The 17719-nt window shown below is 40.1% G+C and overlaps 1 protein-coding gene across 6 annotated transcripts in view; it reads right to left on the bottom strand.

Annotated features, from left to right (window-relative positions):
* Positions 1-17719, bottom strand: part of Cldn10 (claudin 10) — a 102714-nt gene that overhangs the window by 2407 nt on the left and 82588 nt on the right. For 3 of the 6 annotated variants that reach the window (XM_078016219.1, XM_078016221.1, XM_013360488.4), the window contains exons 2-4: positions 13351-13512; positions 13182-13263; positions 421-528 (exon numbers count right to left, since the gene is read on the bottom strand). In XM_078016219.1, the coding sequence (XP_077872345.1) occupies positions 421-528; positions 13182-13263; positions 13351-13512 (352 nt within the window). The remainder of the gene's footprint in view (positions 1-420; positions 529-13181; positions 13264-13350; positions 13513-17719) is intronic. The other 3 variants (XM_078016223.1, XM_078016222.1, XM_040281654.2) reach the window with 1 other exon arrangement.

Raw genomic sequence — 17719 nt, 5'->3', positions numbered from 1 at the left:
ATATCTTTATATTTTATTTATATTTATATAGTGCCGAGAATTGAACCCAGTGCCTCACATGTGTGAGGCAAGCGCTCTGCCATTAAGCCACAACCCCAGCTCTGATGAGTTTGTTGTTTTTTTTTTTTTTTTTTAATTTTTTAGTTGTAGTTGGACTCAATATCTTTATTGATTTATTTTTATGTGGTGCTGAGGATCGAACCCAGGGCCTTGCATATGCTAGGCGAGAGCTCTACCGCTGAGCCACAACCCCAGCCCCTGATGAGCTCTTTTTTAAAACAGAAACTAACTATATTTTTACCTTTTCTAACTCTGGGTCTTCGAAGTTTCTGAGAATCACATGAACTATATGCAATTTGTCTCACATGTAATGAGTTAGAATAGTATAGTATTTTTTAACAGGTTGTCTCTGTTTCATACCTGGGTGTTTTGCTGTTGTCAGATATTGAAAAGCAAAATATGATACCACCAATTATGCAGAGTGAGGCTCCTGCCCATCCAATAAATAGAGCAGCTCCTAATTCATACCTGTGAGAAAGCATTACACAAGGATTACAACATACTTATTGGGGGGCAAACAGTACTTAACACTGCTAGCCAACATTCACTAAATGTTCCTTGTACTTTCCTGCGTTGGAACCTGTAGAGGAAACAGTAACACTTTTGTGTCTGTAGAATGCTTTAAACTCAAATGTTTTTATAGCAATGACTTTTTGGTACCTCCCCAACATCCTGAAAGGAAGTGAGGGTGTCCAGGGTGGGGAGGTCAAAGCCTGGGTCTCCTGACTCATCCAGCACCTTTCTTCTGAGTTCTTGTCTTTACCTCACCAAACTCTCCATCCGTTTATTCTGCTCCACAGGGCAAATTATGTAGGCATATTGTGGTTAGAAAAGGGAAGGCCATGTTTGCTGTCATTTCAGGTCAATTTAGTAAATCTTTATCAAGCGTTTGCTATTAACAAAAAAATCATGGTGCAAGGTGTCCATAAAGGGTCAGGATAAAAATGGCATGGTCTTAGTTATCACCGGAGCCTGATAAGGACACTGGCATCCAACAGCAGTGAATGATAAGGTACAACCAAGCATCTCCTGGTGAGCCACAGTACTCTGCAAATGACCTGAACTGATGCTAAGATAGCTTGAGAGACCCTCCCTTGAGGAAGTCACTGTGCAAAGGTGCAAATAATGCTTACTGAAAACAAAATTTAAAAGCCACTTGTAGAGTGGGCTAGAGGGCTAGAGGAAATGCTTTCAGGGAAGGAACAGTCACCCAAAGAAACAAAGAAAGACTGAGAAGAGGGCTGAGTGTTTTCTCCTGTTCGCCTGTCCTTTTCCTATAGAATAGGTCTCTGATCTTTTTGGGTTGTTTGGTTTTGGTTTGTTTGTTTTCTTACTAAGAGCATCTCTTATTTTGGGGCCACAGACCTCCACTGCAAGGCAAAACCAAACCAAACCTCATCAGGCTTTTCAGTATAAAAGAAAGCAGGAGTGGGAATCTGTTTTGATCACGCAGAATCCTCAGTGGAGATAAGGTGAGGGTTACATGGGGCCCAAGGTCAGCCCCTCCCGGGTCAGATACAGGCCAGGGCTGGGCTTCAGAATTGAGGCCACACTGTGCTACCTGTGGCTGTCCTGAGCCTGCTGTCCCTTCCTACTTGTATGTCACTTATCTCCTGTCCAATATGGGCAGGGTTTTTGGTGTGGTCTGGGGACAGCAGAGTTGGTGTATACCTGACCACTGGTCAGGAGAACAGGAAAGGGTCAGGGCTTTGTGGTGCACGTGTGGGTTTTCACTCAGGAAGGGGTATATGCACCACAAATGTGGTCCTGTGGTCCCTTCTTTGTCGCGCTTACGTTGCCTTTCTTGGGAAGCCAGGTGACAGTTGGGACAGCACATCTACTGGTTAGAGCCTCATCTGGCTCAGGAGCTCTGATTATTCCCTTGGAGCTCAGAAACTTCAAGGATTCCCCACCGGTGGCAACAGCAAAGATAGCAGATTAGTGTAAGTGAACGGTATGTGCAAGCAGGCACACACACACACACACACACACACACAAAAGAAGACTGAGGACTGGAATATGCAGCTAGAGAAGAAAAGAGTAGGCCAGATCAGAAGTGTAAAATTGGGAGTTTTAGAAAAAACACTCTCATTAACTATCATGTTATACATTTAAAAAGGATGCCCTGGTTTACACAGTCAGCCCTGCTTTTGTGCTGTTTTAATGAGATGACCCATGTAAGACGCAGAGCCAAGCCACAACCTGAGATGCATTCAACAAGATCTGAAGCGAGCCTGCTTCAGATCTGCCCAGCCTCGTTATCTGACTGCACGGCTATAAGAACAAGGATGGTAGAAAAGTCCTATATGGTGGACATCACTGTAGGGCGGCTACTTCACAGTGTTATCTTGCTGTCTATTTTTCTCCAGGGAGCCTAGGCTATCTTCTCAAACTATGCCTTAGCATCACTGTTAGTGTAATATACCCTGAGAAAAGTCTTGAAGTTTTCCTAAAATACTGAGCTTTATCAAAATAGGTACCAAGGGTGACTAGGGATGAGTCTAGTTATTCAAAGTGGTCAGGTGAGGACTGAGGGGACAGAAATCATAAGCCACAGCTCAGCACTATGAATTCATTGAAAGGTGTACTGCAGATGCGAACACAGTGTTGTTAGGAATCACAGGACTGTGCTCTTTAATTCAGTCCTTGAAGCTTTCTGAAGGAATTTGGGAATCACAAGTTTGATGCATAACTGCTTCCTTATTCCTTTTTTATATATTTTGTTTTTCATATAGGCTCTGTTTCAAGGAAAATATTATTTCCATTTGATTTCCTCTTCAGTCAAACACTAAGTAGTAACTATTCAGAGCTGATTTTGGAGTCCCTATGGTTTTTAACAATTCAGATGTGAAAGCTTTTGTGACTGGTTCTTTCAGGGATGCTTTCTTCATCCTGTTCAAAAACAGGTCAATTCACACCTCTCAGGTGTGTCCTGTGGCATACACTGACTTGCATTCCCGAAAGGCAGGACTAGGGGAGAGAACAATGGAACATCCACTCCCTTGTGCTCCCAAGGCACGTCTCCTTCCCCTCCTCTGCCTCTGCCAGGAAGTCTTTCTTCACTTTGGGTAAGAAGCTGATTTCAACACCTGGGGAAGATCATCCAAATTGTGGATTATCTGTTGCAGGTCTTTGGTTGACAGTTCCTCTTGGCCCCAGGCCAGCTTTCCCACTCCCAGTGGGACCTCTTTGTTATAATCACCAGGGTTTCTTCCTTATTCCGCAAGGTGACAAATCTACTAGACACTAGACAGAACCATGATCATCAGGGTAAGGAGAAAACTTAGTTTTTAGATGAAAACATTGATTCTGGAGCCTCTCAATCCATAGAACTTGACTTCACTATATTTGTGCCAGTGAATGTGTCTTTAGTAAACCAGTAATGGGGAACAAATTTACTATCAGAAATTAAAACTCAAATTAACGCTCAGAATTCCCCAAAAAAGTAAACCACAAAGATCTAAGGCATTAAAATGTGCTCTTTACTATTGGTTGGTGTCACTCTCCTCCACCCACTGAGTGAGAGTCTGGGCTGCTGCTGTTAAGAGGCTTGGGCTAGAGCATGCTCAGTGGGCTAGATTTGACACCTTTCATCCTGCAGCTCATGGCCTAGCCTTGTGAACCTCCCAATGCACCTAAGGAAAGGGAGCAAGAATCAAAATCAGTTGATAACCACTTCTGATTTTCATCTCCTATTTTTGCCTTCCTTCCACCCAAACCCCTGTTTTGAGGGATTTGCCATTCACAGGGAGCTGTTGTGGCTTCCCTAGTCAGCCCCACAGAAATGACAGGCCAGGTACTGTGCTAATCATGTGTTCAGGGTGGACAAGGGATACAGCCTTGTTCTCACAAATCTCACAATCTGGTGGGCCAGACATTAAGCAAATAATTAAAGTGTGATAAGCTGAATGGTAGGACAGAAATGGCTGTGCAAAGATCATCACCATGGTTCTCCCAAATGTGCACAGATGTCATGTAAGTACATCCATGGTAGCCACATCTATATTATCATCAGCTCTCTGTGCTGGGATTTTTGTATGTATGCTGTTTTGCATATATTACCATATTTAATCACCATTTTGCCATATTTAATATATTCTCATATTTAATATGTAATTTTCATAACAATCCTGAGAAACAGGCATTTCTATTTCCCACATTTTACAAATGTGGAAATTGAAGCTCAGGGAAGTTAAATTACTTGTTTCAGCCAAGTGAATGGTAGGACCAGGATTTAAACTTCTAGTTTGTGATATCAAATCCCACGCTCTTCAGTGCTGCTGCCTTCCTTTTAAGTTACTTTACTTCCTTGATAAGTAAAAGATTTGATTAATTAAAAAAAAAATCAATGCAACCTATTTTTAGTTTTCCTTTTAGAGTGGGGAGAGTTTCCTCTCTCCCTGGCTCATTAAGTTCTCACTGGCTGCAGAGCTCAAGGTATGGAATTTTTTCTGAATGCCCTCAGGTTGTCTTTCCACCCAGCACAAAGAAGTGAAGGTAGTAATTAAAATCAGGGCAGCTGGAGCAGAAAAAGGGCAGAGCAGACCCTCCAAAATGAAAGCAAAAACTGTTGTACCAAGTGAAAGTGCCTCATCCTTTTAGGATCCCCAGAGAAGTGATGGCGACTTTAATGAAGGTCACACAGCTAGGAGCCAGGTCCTTTTCCAACACATTGTCCTCCTTCTCACTTTAATCAAGAGTGGTAACAGCCAAAATAAATTTCTAGTTACCTGAGAACAAATAAATGTCTAAAATCTAGAAGGAGCACTCATGAGGTGTCAGTGTAAACATTTTGACGTTGACCTCCATTGGTAAGCCAGCCTTGTAGAGACCCCTGCCCGATGGAAACTTCCCCTCCAGTGCAGAGGCTTATGGAATCCATGGCCTATGTAACTGCAAGAATGGATTTTATACAAATAAGAATTCTCTAGTAATTGTCTACAAACACACATTTCCCCAAAATACTCCACATCTTTTGGAGTCTGAGTTCCTCTAGAAGAGGGCTGTTTGGAACCTGCCCATCCTGAGTCTCTCTGAGGTTGCCCAAGACAGACTCTGTGTAAACCACGACCTCTCTTCTCCTCTGCTAAGCTTCTCCTCACACTCCCTGGCAGGTGTCATAGGACTTCCTACCTAGGGCATCCCACAAGATTTACAAAATAGTGGCAGGGGCCTCCCAAATAGTGACAAAAGTAGAATGGGAAAATTTAAATTTTAAGTGTGTATTTCCATGTAGAAGTTTTGTGGAGAATACTCAAATTTAAGAAACTAAAATATACAGTTTTTTAAATTTTGGGAGCTAATTCTAAATTGCTCTTCTGTGGCTACATTAATAGATTAAAATAATGCACTATCTGTGTGTTATGATTTATTATTAGGGTAGTTTAGAATCCTATAAACTATATATTAATATATATTATTGATCATTTACCATGTGATGAATGCTTTGTTCTTTTTTTTTTCCCCACATTTTGAGACAGTTTTGCTAAACTATCCAAGCTGGCCTTAAACTTGTAATCTTCCTCAATCACCTTGAACTGCTGGGATTACAGGTATCTGCCAGTGTGCCTGGCTCTGTTTTTTTTTTTTTTTTTTTTTTTTGGTTTTGGTTTTCCTAAGATAAGCATGTCACAAAGATTTTATTTGAAAATTGTTCAAGGGTAAATTCAAAAGAATTATATATATATATATATATATATATATATATATATATATATAGAGAGAGAGAGAGAGAGAGAGAGAGAGAGAGAGAAAGCTGTAAATGGATAGCGTGCCTTTATTTTTATTTGTTTATTTATTTATTTATAATGTGCTAAGGATTGAACCCAGTGCCTCACACATGCAAGGCAAACACTCTACCACTAAGCCACAACCCCAGCCCCAGAAGAACATATTTAGGTAATAAAGAATGATGAAATGAATTTATAAATAGATGCAAAACCAATCTTTTTTTATTCTTCCTATCTAACTGAAATTTTGTATCCTTTGACTAACATTTCTGCAATATGCCATTTTCTTGAATCCTGCTGGTGCTCAGAAGCAGGGGGTTATCTCTGTTATCCAGAGGAATCAACTGCATCTTCCCACAATCAGAAAACAGCCAGGGCCAGGATCAGGCTCCAGAACCTCACTCTTTTTTTCTCCTCCTTTTTTGTGGTAGTAGGGATTGAACTCAGGGGTACTGGACTACTGAGCTACATCCCCAGCCCTTTTTATTTTGAGACAGGGTCTGGCTTTGAACTTGTGACCCTCCTGCCTCAGCCTCCAGTTGGCTGTGATAACAGGAGTGCACCATCACACTTGGCTCCAGAACCTCACTCTTGACCTCTTCAGAGCCACCTGCCTCTGTCAAGGTGCCTCAAATGATCAGTGAGTTATCTTCACAGGAGTTCTAAGTCTTGCCAATTATTTGTGGAAATTTAAAAACCATCCATAGTATGACTAAATATAATGTTAGCTAAAGTAAATTATAATTTAAAAGGAGCCTTTTACAAATTTACATAGTGCAGTTCAAAAAAATATATATTACTTAGCAATATCAATGCCATTGATCTTCTCTATTACTGAGGATAACTGGGAGTTAACCTGGCCTTGATCTTAAGTGAGAAATGATTTGCTGAGTCATAATACTCACAGAAGGCACGATAACATGTTTATAAGCAAACTCTAAAGTTGGCAGAGAGTGTACTTTAGGATAAGAAATCCTAAAACAGCAAATACTGTCCTGAGATTCTTCAGGATAGAGCCATATGGCTAAGTTTAGCCAAGAATCTATGAGGATGTGGGCATGTGTGTCTTTGTACCCAAGTAAACATATGAAGATGGACTTGTACAAATACAGATTGGGTCATTCAAAAGTGCATCTCACATTGTATTCAGAATCCTCAGTAGCCTACTTGAAAACATTTTAGAACAGAACCAAATTTGGAGGACGACTCATAGAGGACAAGAGGGGTCACATAAGGAGTCTCAAGAAAACCTAGTTGATGGTTTCTAATTGTTAATTCTCTCAAGCTCAATACTATGACACTGGTGACCAGAAATTAAGAAACAAAATTACAAAGGACTTTTAAAAAATGGTTTTATGCCAGGTCCCTTTCAAACCTTCATTCTACTTGAGAGCCAAGTGTCATGAAATAATCATCAGATGACTAAGTCTCCAAATTACATACAGTTCTCTATAGTTAATCTTTGTAAACTGTGTATGATAAGGTACTGCTGTATCAATATACTCTGCATAAAAGAGCTAAATTTTTTTTGGAGTGTTTACTATGTACTAGGTATGATTCTATCAGTTGAAATTTACTATTTCATTTAATTCTCACAACCTCTTATTCTACAGATGTGGGGCACAGGGCACAGAAAGCACAGGTAACTTGTTCAGTGTTGCACAGCTAATAAGTGGCAGAGCATGGGTTTACCTCCAGGCACCTTGGATCTGGGTCATTACTCTTAAACAATGTGCTATGCTGCACCTCTTCCCTAAACCCTTACTATATCTCCACAAGCATGTTGCTCCCATTTCAGGAGAAATGCTACACAGGGTCCCACATTATCCCAACTTGCCACCTTGCTGTACATGTCGTGTGGCCTGGACTAGCTGGGAGAGATTCAAAGTTAGCAGCACAGGGTCTGCACTTCCAGATGCTCCTGGTCTGGTTTGAGAGTCAGGCCAATAAATAAGCAGGTGGTAATACCCAGATGGATTATGATGAAAGCACAAGGAGTCAGGAAGAAGTGCACCTCACCCAGAAGCGGCACCTCACCCAGAAGGCCAGTTCTGAAGGATTCCTGGAGGGAAGCTGGCATGGGAAGGAAGCGGGTAAGAGCTAAACTGCCAGAGAGCAGAACAAACGGACAGGAATAGTTGCACCACACACTGGTCAGTAAGAACAAAATAGTCACCAGACACCTGGTGTCCAGGCAGAATCTTTAAGGCCTGTTAGCGTCCCAAATGCATCCGAGGAATTCTAGTGAGCAGAGACGGCGGATGCTACTTCTGAACAAAGTAACAAAATAACACCTTCTTAACATTTAACAGCCACATCTGCCTTGTCCTTAATACTTGGCACTCATACGGAATCTCCTATCCAAGAAACGGAGAGCTCTTTACCAACATTAGCTCATTCTCCAAATAGCCTCATGAGTATTGTAATCTTAAGCAAACATTCATAAGGTAATAAATAATAAGATAGAAGGAAGAAGTTAAATAATCTTGGCAAGGTTGGCTGGTGTGATGGGTATTCTTCTCAACTTCACCCAGGAATATCTGTGTAAGTAGGCAGCAGCTGTTTTTTTTTCTTTTTCTTTTTTTTTTTTTTTTTGGTGCTAGGAATTGAGCCCAGGCCTGGTGTATGCTAAACATGTGCTCTACTACTGAGCCACACTCCCCACCTGGAAGTCATACATTTCTATTATCTATTAAACAACCACAATGGTGAAGAGATTTTTATCTAAGTGAAGCTTAAATCCTAAAGTAGAAATAAAATATGCCAGGAATGAAGCATGTTCCGTGGTTTTGAAAAGACAGAACACAGAAAAGAGAAGTTAAGAACCAAACACGAGCCCACCTAGGTCAAAATATTAGAGATGAATCTCATGTACAGACAGAATAAATCTAAGATCATGATGTTGCTTCTTCAAGTACTCGACTGGTTAGGTGCTCTAACTTGGCTTGATTCGAAAAGCGGTCTCTTTACGTCAATCAATTCTTGCTTGGAACAGTTTATTGAAGAAAACAAAGCTAGATATGCAGGAGTTAGTGGTCTGGACAGCTGAGTGGCAAAGGGGAATAATGTGATCACCCTGGAATGCAAGCCCTGCGGGGGCACCTCGCATCACAGCCTGCAGGAGGGCAGGGTTTTGTTTTGTTTTTAGATTTGGTGGGTTTTGTTTTAATAAAAAGGAAGAAGTTGGCTTGAAACAGCCTAAAGGGGAAAATAGAGAAATAGTTTTCAAGGCTCTGCAGATGCCCATGCTGGAACCATCCAAGAAAACATAACCATAATGTAAAGAAAGGAAGCAACACAAAACAGGAGGAGTGGGCACACAGCAGAGCACAGGCCCATGAGACTCTTTCAAGACTGCGATTCTGTCAAATGTTACGTGGAAAAAAAAATCTTCACAGATCCACAGTGGGAAAGGGAGGGTTTTAGAATAAACAGCCATTGAACACACAGCACATAGCGCCACTGCCAAAATCTGTACTCCAGCTCTGCACCAAAACCCACTCGTGTTTTTCTTATCAACAAAGCTCCTACTGAGTTCCTTGCACACGGTGAGAACCTTGTTGATTAGCTCATTGTGTTTTTTGTAACTTAGGCCACCGAGGTGTGCTTCATACAGGAGTGTCCTGAAGTCTGCAGAGAAGATCCAATCAACACACTGTAGAAGTCTTAGGAATATAAAAAATCGACAGCAGCAGCAAGACGACAACCACACTGTGAGACCTGAACTGTCTTCCAGCACATTAGAGGATATGGGTGTCAGAAAGTAATTCAAATTAGAACCTGTGGCGAATGGCATCTTTCGGTGAGCCACCCAAGGACCCAGACGATCAGGCTCATGCTGGTCACACCTTCCTGGGCTGGAGGGGGAGATGGCACTGGGTGGCAGCTGGGTTTTGTTAAGATGAATGTGTGATGATCATGGAAGAGGAGAGTGCACTGCCTCTCTGCTCCCTCCTCTCAGAGCTTGCCTTCCTCAGACTGCTAAGATAACAGAAAGGACTGGCTCCAGTAACTCACTTCTAGGCACTGGGCCAGGGGGAGAAGATGGAATTGAAAGAAATGTTTTCTGACCCCAAGGAACTTACTTAATTCGTATTCTGGTCAAGTAAGACATCAAAAAAATAGTAAGAACATTCCTACAGCTGCATCTTCCAAACCCCAGCTCACTGGGTTGGCCCAGCCATGAGTTTCAATGCCCCCATGTATTCCTCTCTTAAGTTCATGAACAAATGCAACCAGACACACTGGTTCTTAAATTCTACCAAATGCCACCTAAGGAAGTGCTGTCCTCTATAATGCACTGAATCAAAAATCTTGCTTTAAAAAAGATATTTCAAGTCCTATGAAACAAATAGCCAATTGTAGTTTGTTGATCTTCTAAATTTCTATTATCCTTTCCTCTATGAAAAGGTGACAATAAAAGAAAGCCAGATGACATCATGTCAATTAATTTGTTGGTTTTCTTTATAAAAGCCTGTTTTATTTAAATGAGGTCTTTGAGCTAGACACAGTGTCATATCTATAATCCCAGCAGCTTGGGAGGCCAAGGCAGGAGGATCCCAAATTCAAGGCCAGCCTTAGCAATTCAGTAAGGCCCAGGCTCAGAATAAAAAAAAAAAAGTACTAGGGGTAGAGTTCAGTGGTAGAGCACCCCTGAGTTCAATCCCCATGACTGCTTAATAAATAAATACTTTTTAATTCCTATGGGTGTCATTTATCATTTGTATGCTTTTCTTCTATCATGATAATTAGAATTTGATCATGTTTACAAATCTCAGACCCTGATAATCCCTTGATCCAACCAGAATTTAGATTATGGAGGGCCTTTAGGTCACAGTTTCCAGGACCCAACTATTCTCAGTACACAGGCTCTTTACAAAGTCTGTATTCTCCATAAGATACTGATGTGAAGGGTTCTTTGTAAATATCAACAGTTTGTAAGCAGTGTCAGGTTTTTTTTGTTTTGTTTTGCTTTTTTGAGATGCCTGCGCTGGCCTAGAATTCCTAAGCTCAAGCACTTCTCCCACCTCAGCCTCCGGAGTAGCTGGGACCGCAGACTCACACCACTGTGCCGGACTACAGTGCCATTCTCCTGAGGTCTAGCTCTTGTACTTTTAATTATTTGGAGTAAGTTGGCAAACTGTATATGGCACAGAATTTAAAATCCTTAATTCATTAAACTAAGAATCTTAACAGATAGCTAATACAACTAGAACTACAAAAAGGTATGTGGTCTGTGACAAACCTGTACACATACACACTTGACCCTTGCAGCAACTCTATGAAAGGGATGATGCTATCATCTCTATTTTACAGATGAGAATAAATGCAGAGAGAATAAGCCGAGAAAGACAAATGCATGCTGAGGGGCTAACTGTGGCAATGGGATAGTTCAATGTAGCACTAAGAACTTGGAAACCAGCAAAATCTCTCATGGTACATAATTACTGAACTGTATTTAATCAAAATCAAACAGGAGACTAAGCAATTCCAAGGACACCAAACTGCAGTAGGCAACTGAGCATACCCAAAGCACAGGAAACATACACGAAGACAGGTTTCGTTTTTGTGCATACACGGATTAGCCTAGACCTTTTAAGGAGGATCATATGAACTTTTGGGGTGGGGTACCAGGGCACTTGAACTCAGAGACAGTTGGCCACTGAGCCACATACCCAGCTATATTTTGTATTTTATGTAGAGACAGGATCTCACTGAGTTGCTTAGCACCTTGCTTTTGCTAAGGCTGGCTTTAAACTCGCAATCCCCCTGCCTCTGCCTCTGGAGCCTCTGGGATTACAGGTGCCTGGCTCATATGATTTTTAAGATGCAGAAAAAGACATCCTTAATAATTATCAGAAAACAAAAACAGTGACCTCAAAAAGATAATCCAGAAAACTTAAGTAATGTGTTTGATAAAATAAACCATGAGAAATATGATTTTGTATTGCATTTGTATCAAACCCTGAAGGAAAATGTATCATTTAAAGGATACTTCATTTAAATATCATTAAAATATTTCTGATCTTCATTAGTATAGTTTCAGATATCATCTCAGTGCATAGTGTCATGTGTTTTTGTTTCCATTTAGTAAAATTTCTAAATGAAAACTAACTTAACATGTGCAAAAGAGACCCACTGATTAAAACTATGTGTGGCATCCTATCACCAAAAATTATGAAGTGGAAGATTGTTGTAAATCACACATTTTATAGCGGTATTTTAGAGTTTGACTGTCTGGTTTGAATCATGGTTCAATCAGTTTACTAGTTTAGTTCAAGTTCCCTTAATCACCTTACTTGACCTCTTCCCTCAATTTCAAAAAAGGGAGTCCCAAGAAGACCTATGTTATAAGGATGTGATAAAATAACATAGTAGTATTTGCAATGCCCTGCTTGCACATAGTAGGGGCTTGATGTGATAGCTATTTTTTTCATTGTATTTCACGAACTGTGCATTTCCTATTTGTAACTTAATCACACTAAAAACAGAATTAGTAAAGTTAGAAGATTTCTAAATCCACTAGAAAAAAATAATGTCCACTTGGTCAGTTATTTCCATAATTTACTAATAATTTTTAAAAATGTTATATAATTTTTAAAAATGTTATAACGTTTGATCTGAAATTTGTACGATAATTACCAGTCTGGATGATTGCAATACACACCCAGACGCATGCAGCTTTTTGGCAGGTGATCTGAGCATATTCTCATGTATGACAAAAGATTTGATCTAAGGTTATTTCTGATTTGGTATGTCTGGGGTTTTCCCAATCCAAAGAAATACACCTAAAGAAATCATAAAAAGCAACAGCCCATAGCTTAAGGACAACAACAAACAAACCGAGCTCTTAATGCCAAAGCACTCATCTGCAACTGAGATCAGCCACTCTCATCCGTACCATGCTGCTGGAGCAAGTTTTTTTTAAAAACTGTGCATCATGCAGTTTCCTCATAAAGGTAGATGTGGTGGAGCTTGTCCAGGCAGAGCACACTGACCAGGCCTGGAGACTAGCACCTGGCAAATACTATTTTGGATAAACAAAAATCCAGGCAAGCTTTTGATTTCCCATTCTCACACTTCATCACTCTTTCCTCCCCATCTCTCATCTCTCTTGCATCTGACTTGAATCTGATGATGTACAGTAGATAAAGTCCATCATTCTCAACCCTATACCTTGAGCTCTTTAGAGACAGCCATTATGTAACTTTAATGAAGTAGTCAAATACATCTTTTGTCAATGGGGCACATAAATTGAACGATGTCATCAAATACCATTTACCAGTATGTTGCATTTTCAAATGCCATATAGGAAATTCATGTCTCTTAACTTAGGACATTAATTTATATAAACTTCCTGCAACTAGAAATATACAGACCAAGAACACTTACTTTTGCTCCACATAGTGAGGATCAAAGAATTCCGTTGTGATTTTGTTTGCATACAGGGAACAGCCAGTCATTGAGCACAGCCCTAAAACGCATCAGAGGGAAGCCCTGTGGTTAGTGTCATCTCATTAACACCATGAAGTACCTTGTTTGGAAGAAAGTTACTCTTTACCTGACAGGATGAATACAATCCCAGCCAAACAAGCAATTTTAGCTTTGGCTTTATCTGAGCCTCCGACTTTGGTACACTTCATTCCAAAGAGTGCAAATATGGAACCAAAAAATCCCAGGCTGACAGCAGCAATCATAAGTCCTCTACATGCCTGGATATAACCTGCAATTAGAGTAGGTCATTCACGTTAATATTGAACATGTGGATGTCGGGGGGAAAATCCTCATTTTACATTGTCATTCTGGATGATTGTTCTGTTGTCCAAGGGGAGAAAAAAAACTCAAGGCAAGACAAGCAAGGAAAGAGATGTCGCCTGCCTCTATCAAAACTCTCTAACTCCTTTGCATGTCAACCTTTTAAATAGATATTTTTATGGTTTTGACAGATAAAATTATAGAATTTATAATTAGGTAGTAAGACATTCCAAAGGGTCAAACCTTCCAATATCAGTGAAAGCTTATAAATGAGACTAATCAGAATACCTTCAAAAACCATGAGGAGTCTAAATCAAGAAGTATTCTAGTGACATATTTTTTATCAAGGCACATAAAGTTGGGCTTTAAAAAGCATTATTTGAGAGAAGAGTAATTTACAATTATTAAATGAACTGTTTACATGTAAATGGATGCCTTTAAAGTACCCTGAAAATGTATTCTGTTAGTTTGCTGGATCAGCTCTCCTGCACATTCGTTTTCTTATTTCACATATTTTTATTTGCACAGCCAGGGTGATGGCAAATTTCAGCATGGCTTTTGTCCAGGCACTAACACATTTTAAATTAATATGACTTAAACTTTTACCACCCAAGTCATTTTCATTTCAGTCTTAAATGGTGCCATATTTCAATCTGAAATAACGAGACTAGCTTGTATTAAATATAAGTAAATATTTGCTAAGCAAATAAGCACACGCATCAGGTTTATGTTGGAAATTATATTTCTAATTGGAAAAAGCTCTTAAGATAAAACAAGTCATTTACAACTTTGCATTCAGGTAAAGTTGACAATAATAATACTGAGATCATTATAATCATAAATTCAGGGAAGTGCTGATGGCTACAGTGCCATGTTTCTTTGGAAAAGAATGAAAACTAAAGTTAGAATCCTATTCCTAGGATCCACTTTGAAGAGCAAATGGGAGCTTCTCTACCTACTTAACTGGAACACAATTGCAGGCTACAATGACAATGACTTCTATTTTATAGTGTGAACTACTTCTATACAGAAGAAATATTCACTGATGCTGAACCTATCAAAAAAAGTAAAAGAAACTTATTTTTAGCAAAATGGGATAATGGAGGATTCTTTTGATAGCAATAGTCATGCCCAGGGCTCTCTGGGTCTCTGCTGCCAAATACCCAGCTAGCTCTATTTTAAACTTTGACTTGGTGAGAAGGCTGAAGGAAGGCAGAGAAAAGAGGCCTGCCAGTCCTGAGCAGGAGTAAAGAGAGTCTGCCAGGATAACCCAAAGTAGCTCATCATTTACACAAAACTACTGGCACAGTGTAGTTTCTAATTTTTGAGAAATTCACTTAATCTTTGGTTTTGAGTTGTTCAGGATAACTCTAAATGTAATCATCAAATGGAAAAATAGTGGGGTTATGCACACATGCATGTATACACACACACACACACACACACACACACACACACAGAGTAGTCCCCCACTTATTGCGTGGGGTATGTTCCAAAATCCCCAGTGGATGACTGAGGTACTACTGAACCCTGTCTATACTGTTTTTTCCTATATATGACAGAGTTTAGTTTATAAATTAGACACAAGAGATTAATAATAACTAAAATTATAATTTACTATAATAGTTATTTAAAACACATTATTTCTGGAATTTTCAATTCAATATTTTTGGACCATGGTTGGCCTTGGGTAACTGAAACTGAGGAAAGCCAAACTATGGATTGGTGGAGAAACCACTGTGTGTGTGTGGCTATGTGTGTGTGTGTAAAGAGAGATATATACACACACACGTATACATTCCTGGAAAACTTTATCATATACCATAATTTGCATTTACTTTAGTTACAGGCTTTATTAAAAAGGCAGATGGTCTGGAATTTACCAAAGGGTTAAGTTCTACAATCTGGTCATTCAGAACAAGGAATGCATTTTCCCAGATGGTAAACAGCAGTTAAGAGTCCCAGGCCAACTCAGTCAACCCTTAACATGACAGGGAAAATAACAGTAGTCTTTTCACTTTATGCAGTCTGTCATTCTGAGCTCTCCCATTTCAGACCTGCTCTGGTCTCTTGGCACAAGCATGAGAGGAGAGATGGACCAAGCAGATTCTGAATGGCCAACCCTTCTTTTGCGCCAGCTGGAACCTTGCTGTCAAGCCAAGGCACCTCTCTGTGCATGACCACAGTGGCAATAACTTGCTTATGTTCTGCATAGACAACAGAAGGCCCCTCACAAGGACGATTAGCCAGATTTTCTGAAATGGGGAATCAAGAGCAGGGGATAAACTGCACCTATCAGCTGCAAAAGAAATCAGGTTGTTGGTGAGCCTGAGATTCTTAAAACGCCCATGACTTGGATCTTAACAGACTTCCAACAAATTTTCAGAGTTTATCTTTTGCAAGGCACACAAACCTCTACAACCTAGCTTTTTAATAGTTCCTGAAGGCAATACTTATAAGTAACACCATCAAGTGAAGTGGTAGTAAAAACCTGGACAAGGAGGCCATTATTTTTGACAGGTCTAATTTACTGACACCGTTAATAGCTAATTAACACATTAAAGTGCTGAGGCATGAACATATTTACTTAGGAGTTTTCTGAAGTATAATTTATAGTTAGTTCTCCTGGGAGAATGAGCAAACATTCCCACCAGCAAAATAAATGGCAAACAACCTGGCTGAAATGATTCTCAGCTGAGGTTCAAGTGGTGCTTTGAAAGAAAAATGGATTAGCAATCAGCAGAAATCACTAACTCATTCAACCTTGAAATTTTCAAATTGCAACCTTACACTAGTGAATTTTGCTGCTGGAGGAAATCTTTAAGCTGTCCCTTAAAAGTAAAATGTTGTCCAAATGTATCTTCCTTATTTTCAATTGCAAACCAGCAGAAATGAAAACATCCACTTGGTGGAGGCAATTCACTAGTAGCACCTTTGTTGATATTCAAGGGGGAAAAAACACTTTTTTTTTTTTTTGGTACTAAGACTTGAACCCAGGGGTACTAAACCTTTCAATCACATCCTCAGCCCTTTTTAATATTTTATTTAGAGACAGAGTCTTACTGAGTTGCTAAGTGCCTTGGTAAGTTGCTGAGGCTGGTTTTGAACTCACAATCCTCCTGCCTCAGCCTCCGAACCACTGGGATTATAAGTGTGTGCCACAATGCTCAGTGGAAAAACATACTTATTATACTAGTAGCTTTGCAAATCCTTTGAAAGACGAATGAATGGTGGAAGACAATAACTTTGAACTTCAGGTCCGGTGCTTCTATTTACCTGTGGCATGTCTTTGATTATATTACTAATCTCTCTGTTTTCTCATCTGTAAATAGGGATAGCAGTGTTCACTTCAAAGGATGAATAATAGGAGCAAAGTGTCTGATGAGTAGTGAGAAATTCATCAGGTCATCCCTTCCATAATACCAAGAGCGATTCTAAGCAGAAATGAGAGCTGGATGCTTAACATGGCATAACATTCAATCTAGACATTAGCTTCACTAGGCCTCATTTTCCTTATACGCAAAACTGGAGCAGTAATGATACCTCCTGAGGGTGGAAAATCAGAGCTTTGACCTCAGATAGGAAATTCAGATAATGATCCCTTCATCTGCCCAAGATGCTTGTTCTTCCGTCTAGCACAGGAAGAGGGAGAGACACAAGCTTTCTCTCTTCCTTCATAGGTTCTCTTTTCCACCAAGAGTTCATGCCTAGTTTAAGGAGCAGACTGGGCTGCTCAGGCCTGTGGCCACTGTAGCCCAAATTTGGTGTCTTTCTCCTGCCACTTCAAAGGCTATGTCAGGACCAGCACCCAACAGATGTGCCTGTCCTGGGAGTACAAGGCAGTAAGTTCACAAGCGGAGGGCCCCTGCTCTGGAAAGTCCTACTTCCAGGTGGGAGAAATCAACCCCCTGCATGTGAAAATGTGACTTAACCCTCCTGGGAGATACAGAAAAGCACAATTATCATTTTGCAGTAGGAAATGCCCACTTAAGCCACAGAAGGCAGGGTCAAGGAAGAAATAAATGTGATCTTGTTAAAAATTTCGAAGTTCTGTTAGGACACCATACAGTTAAAAGACAAGCAATGGGAGTGGGGATGTGGCTCAGTGGTAGAGCCCTTTCCTAGAATGCACAAGACCCTGGGTTCAATCCCCAGAACTGCAAAAAAGAAAAAAA

Source organism: Ictidomys tridecemlineatus, chromosome 6, assembly GCF_052094955.1.
Source record: "Ictidomys tridecemlineatus isolate mIctTri1 chromosome 6, mIctTri1.hap1, whole genome shotgun sequence".
Lineage (NCBI taxonomy): Eukaryota > Metazoa > Chordata > Mammalia > Rodentia > Sciuridae > Ictidomys > Ictidomys tridecemlineatus.
This window is presented reverse-complemented; position numbering and strand designations above follow the sequence as displayed.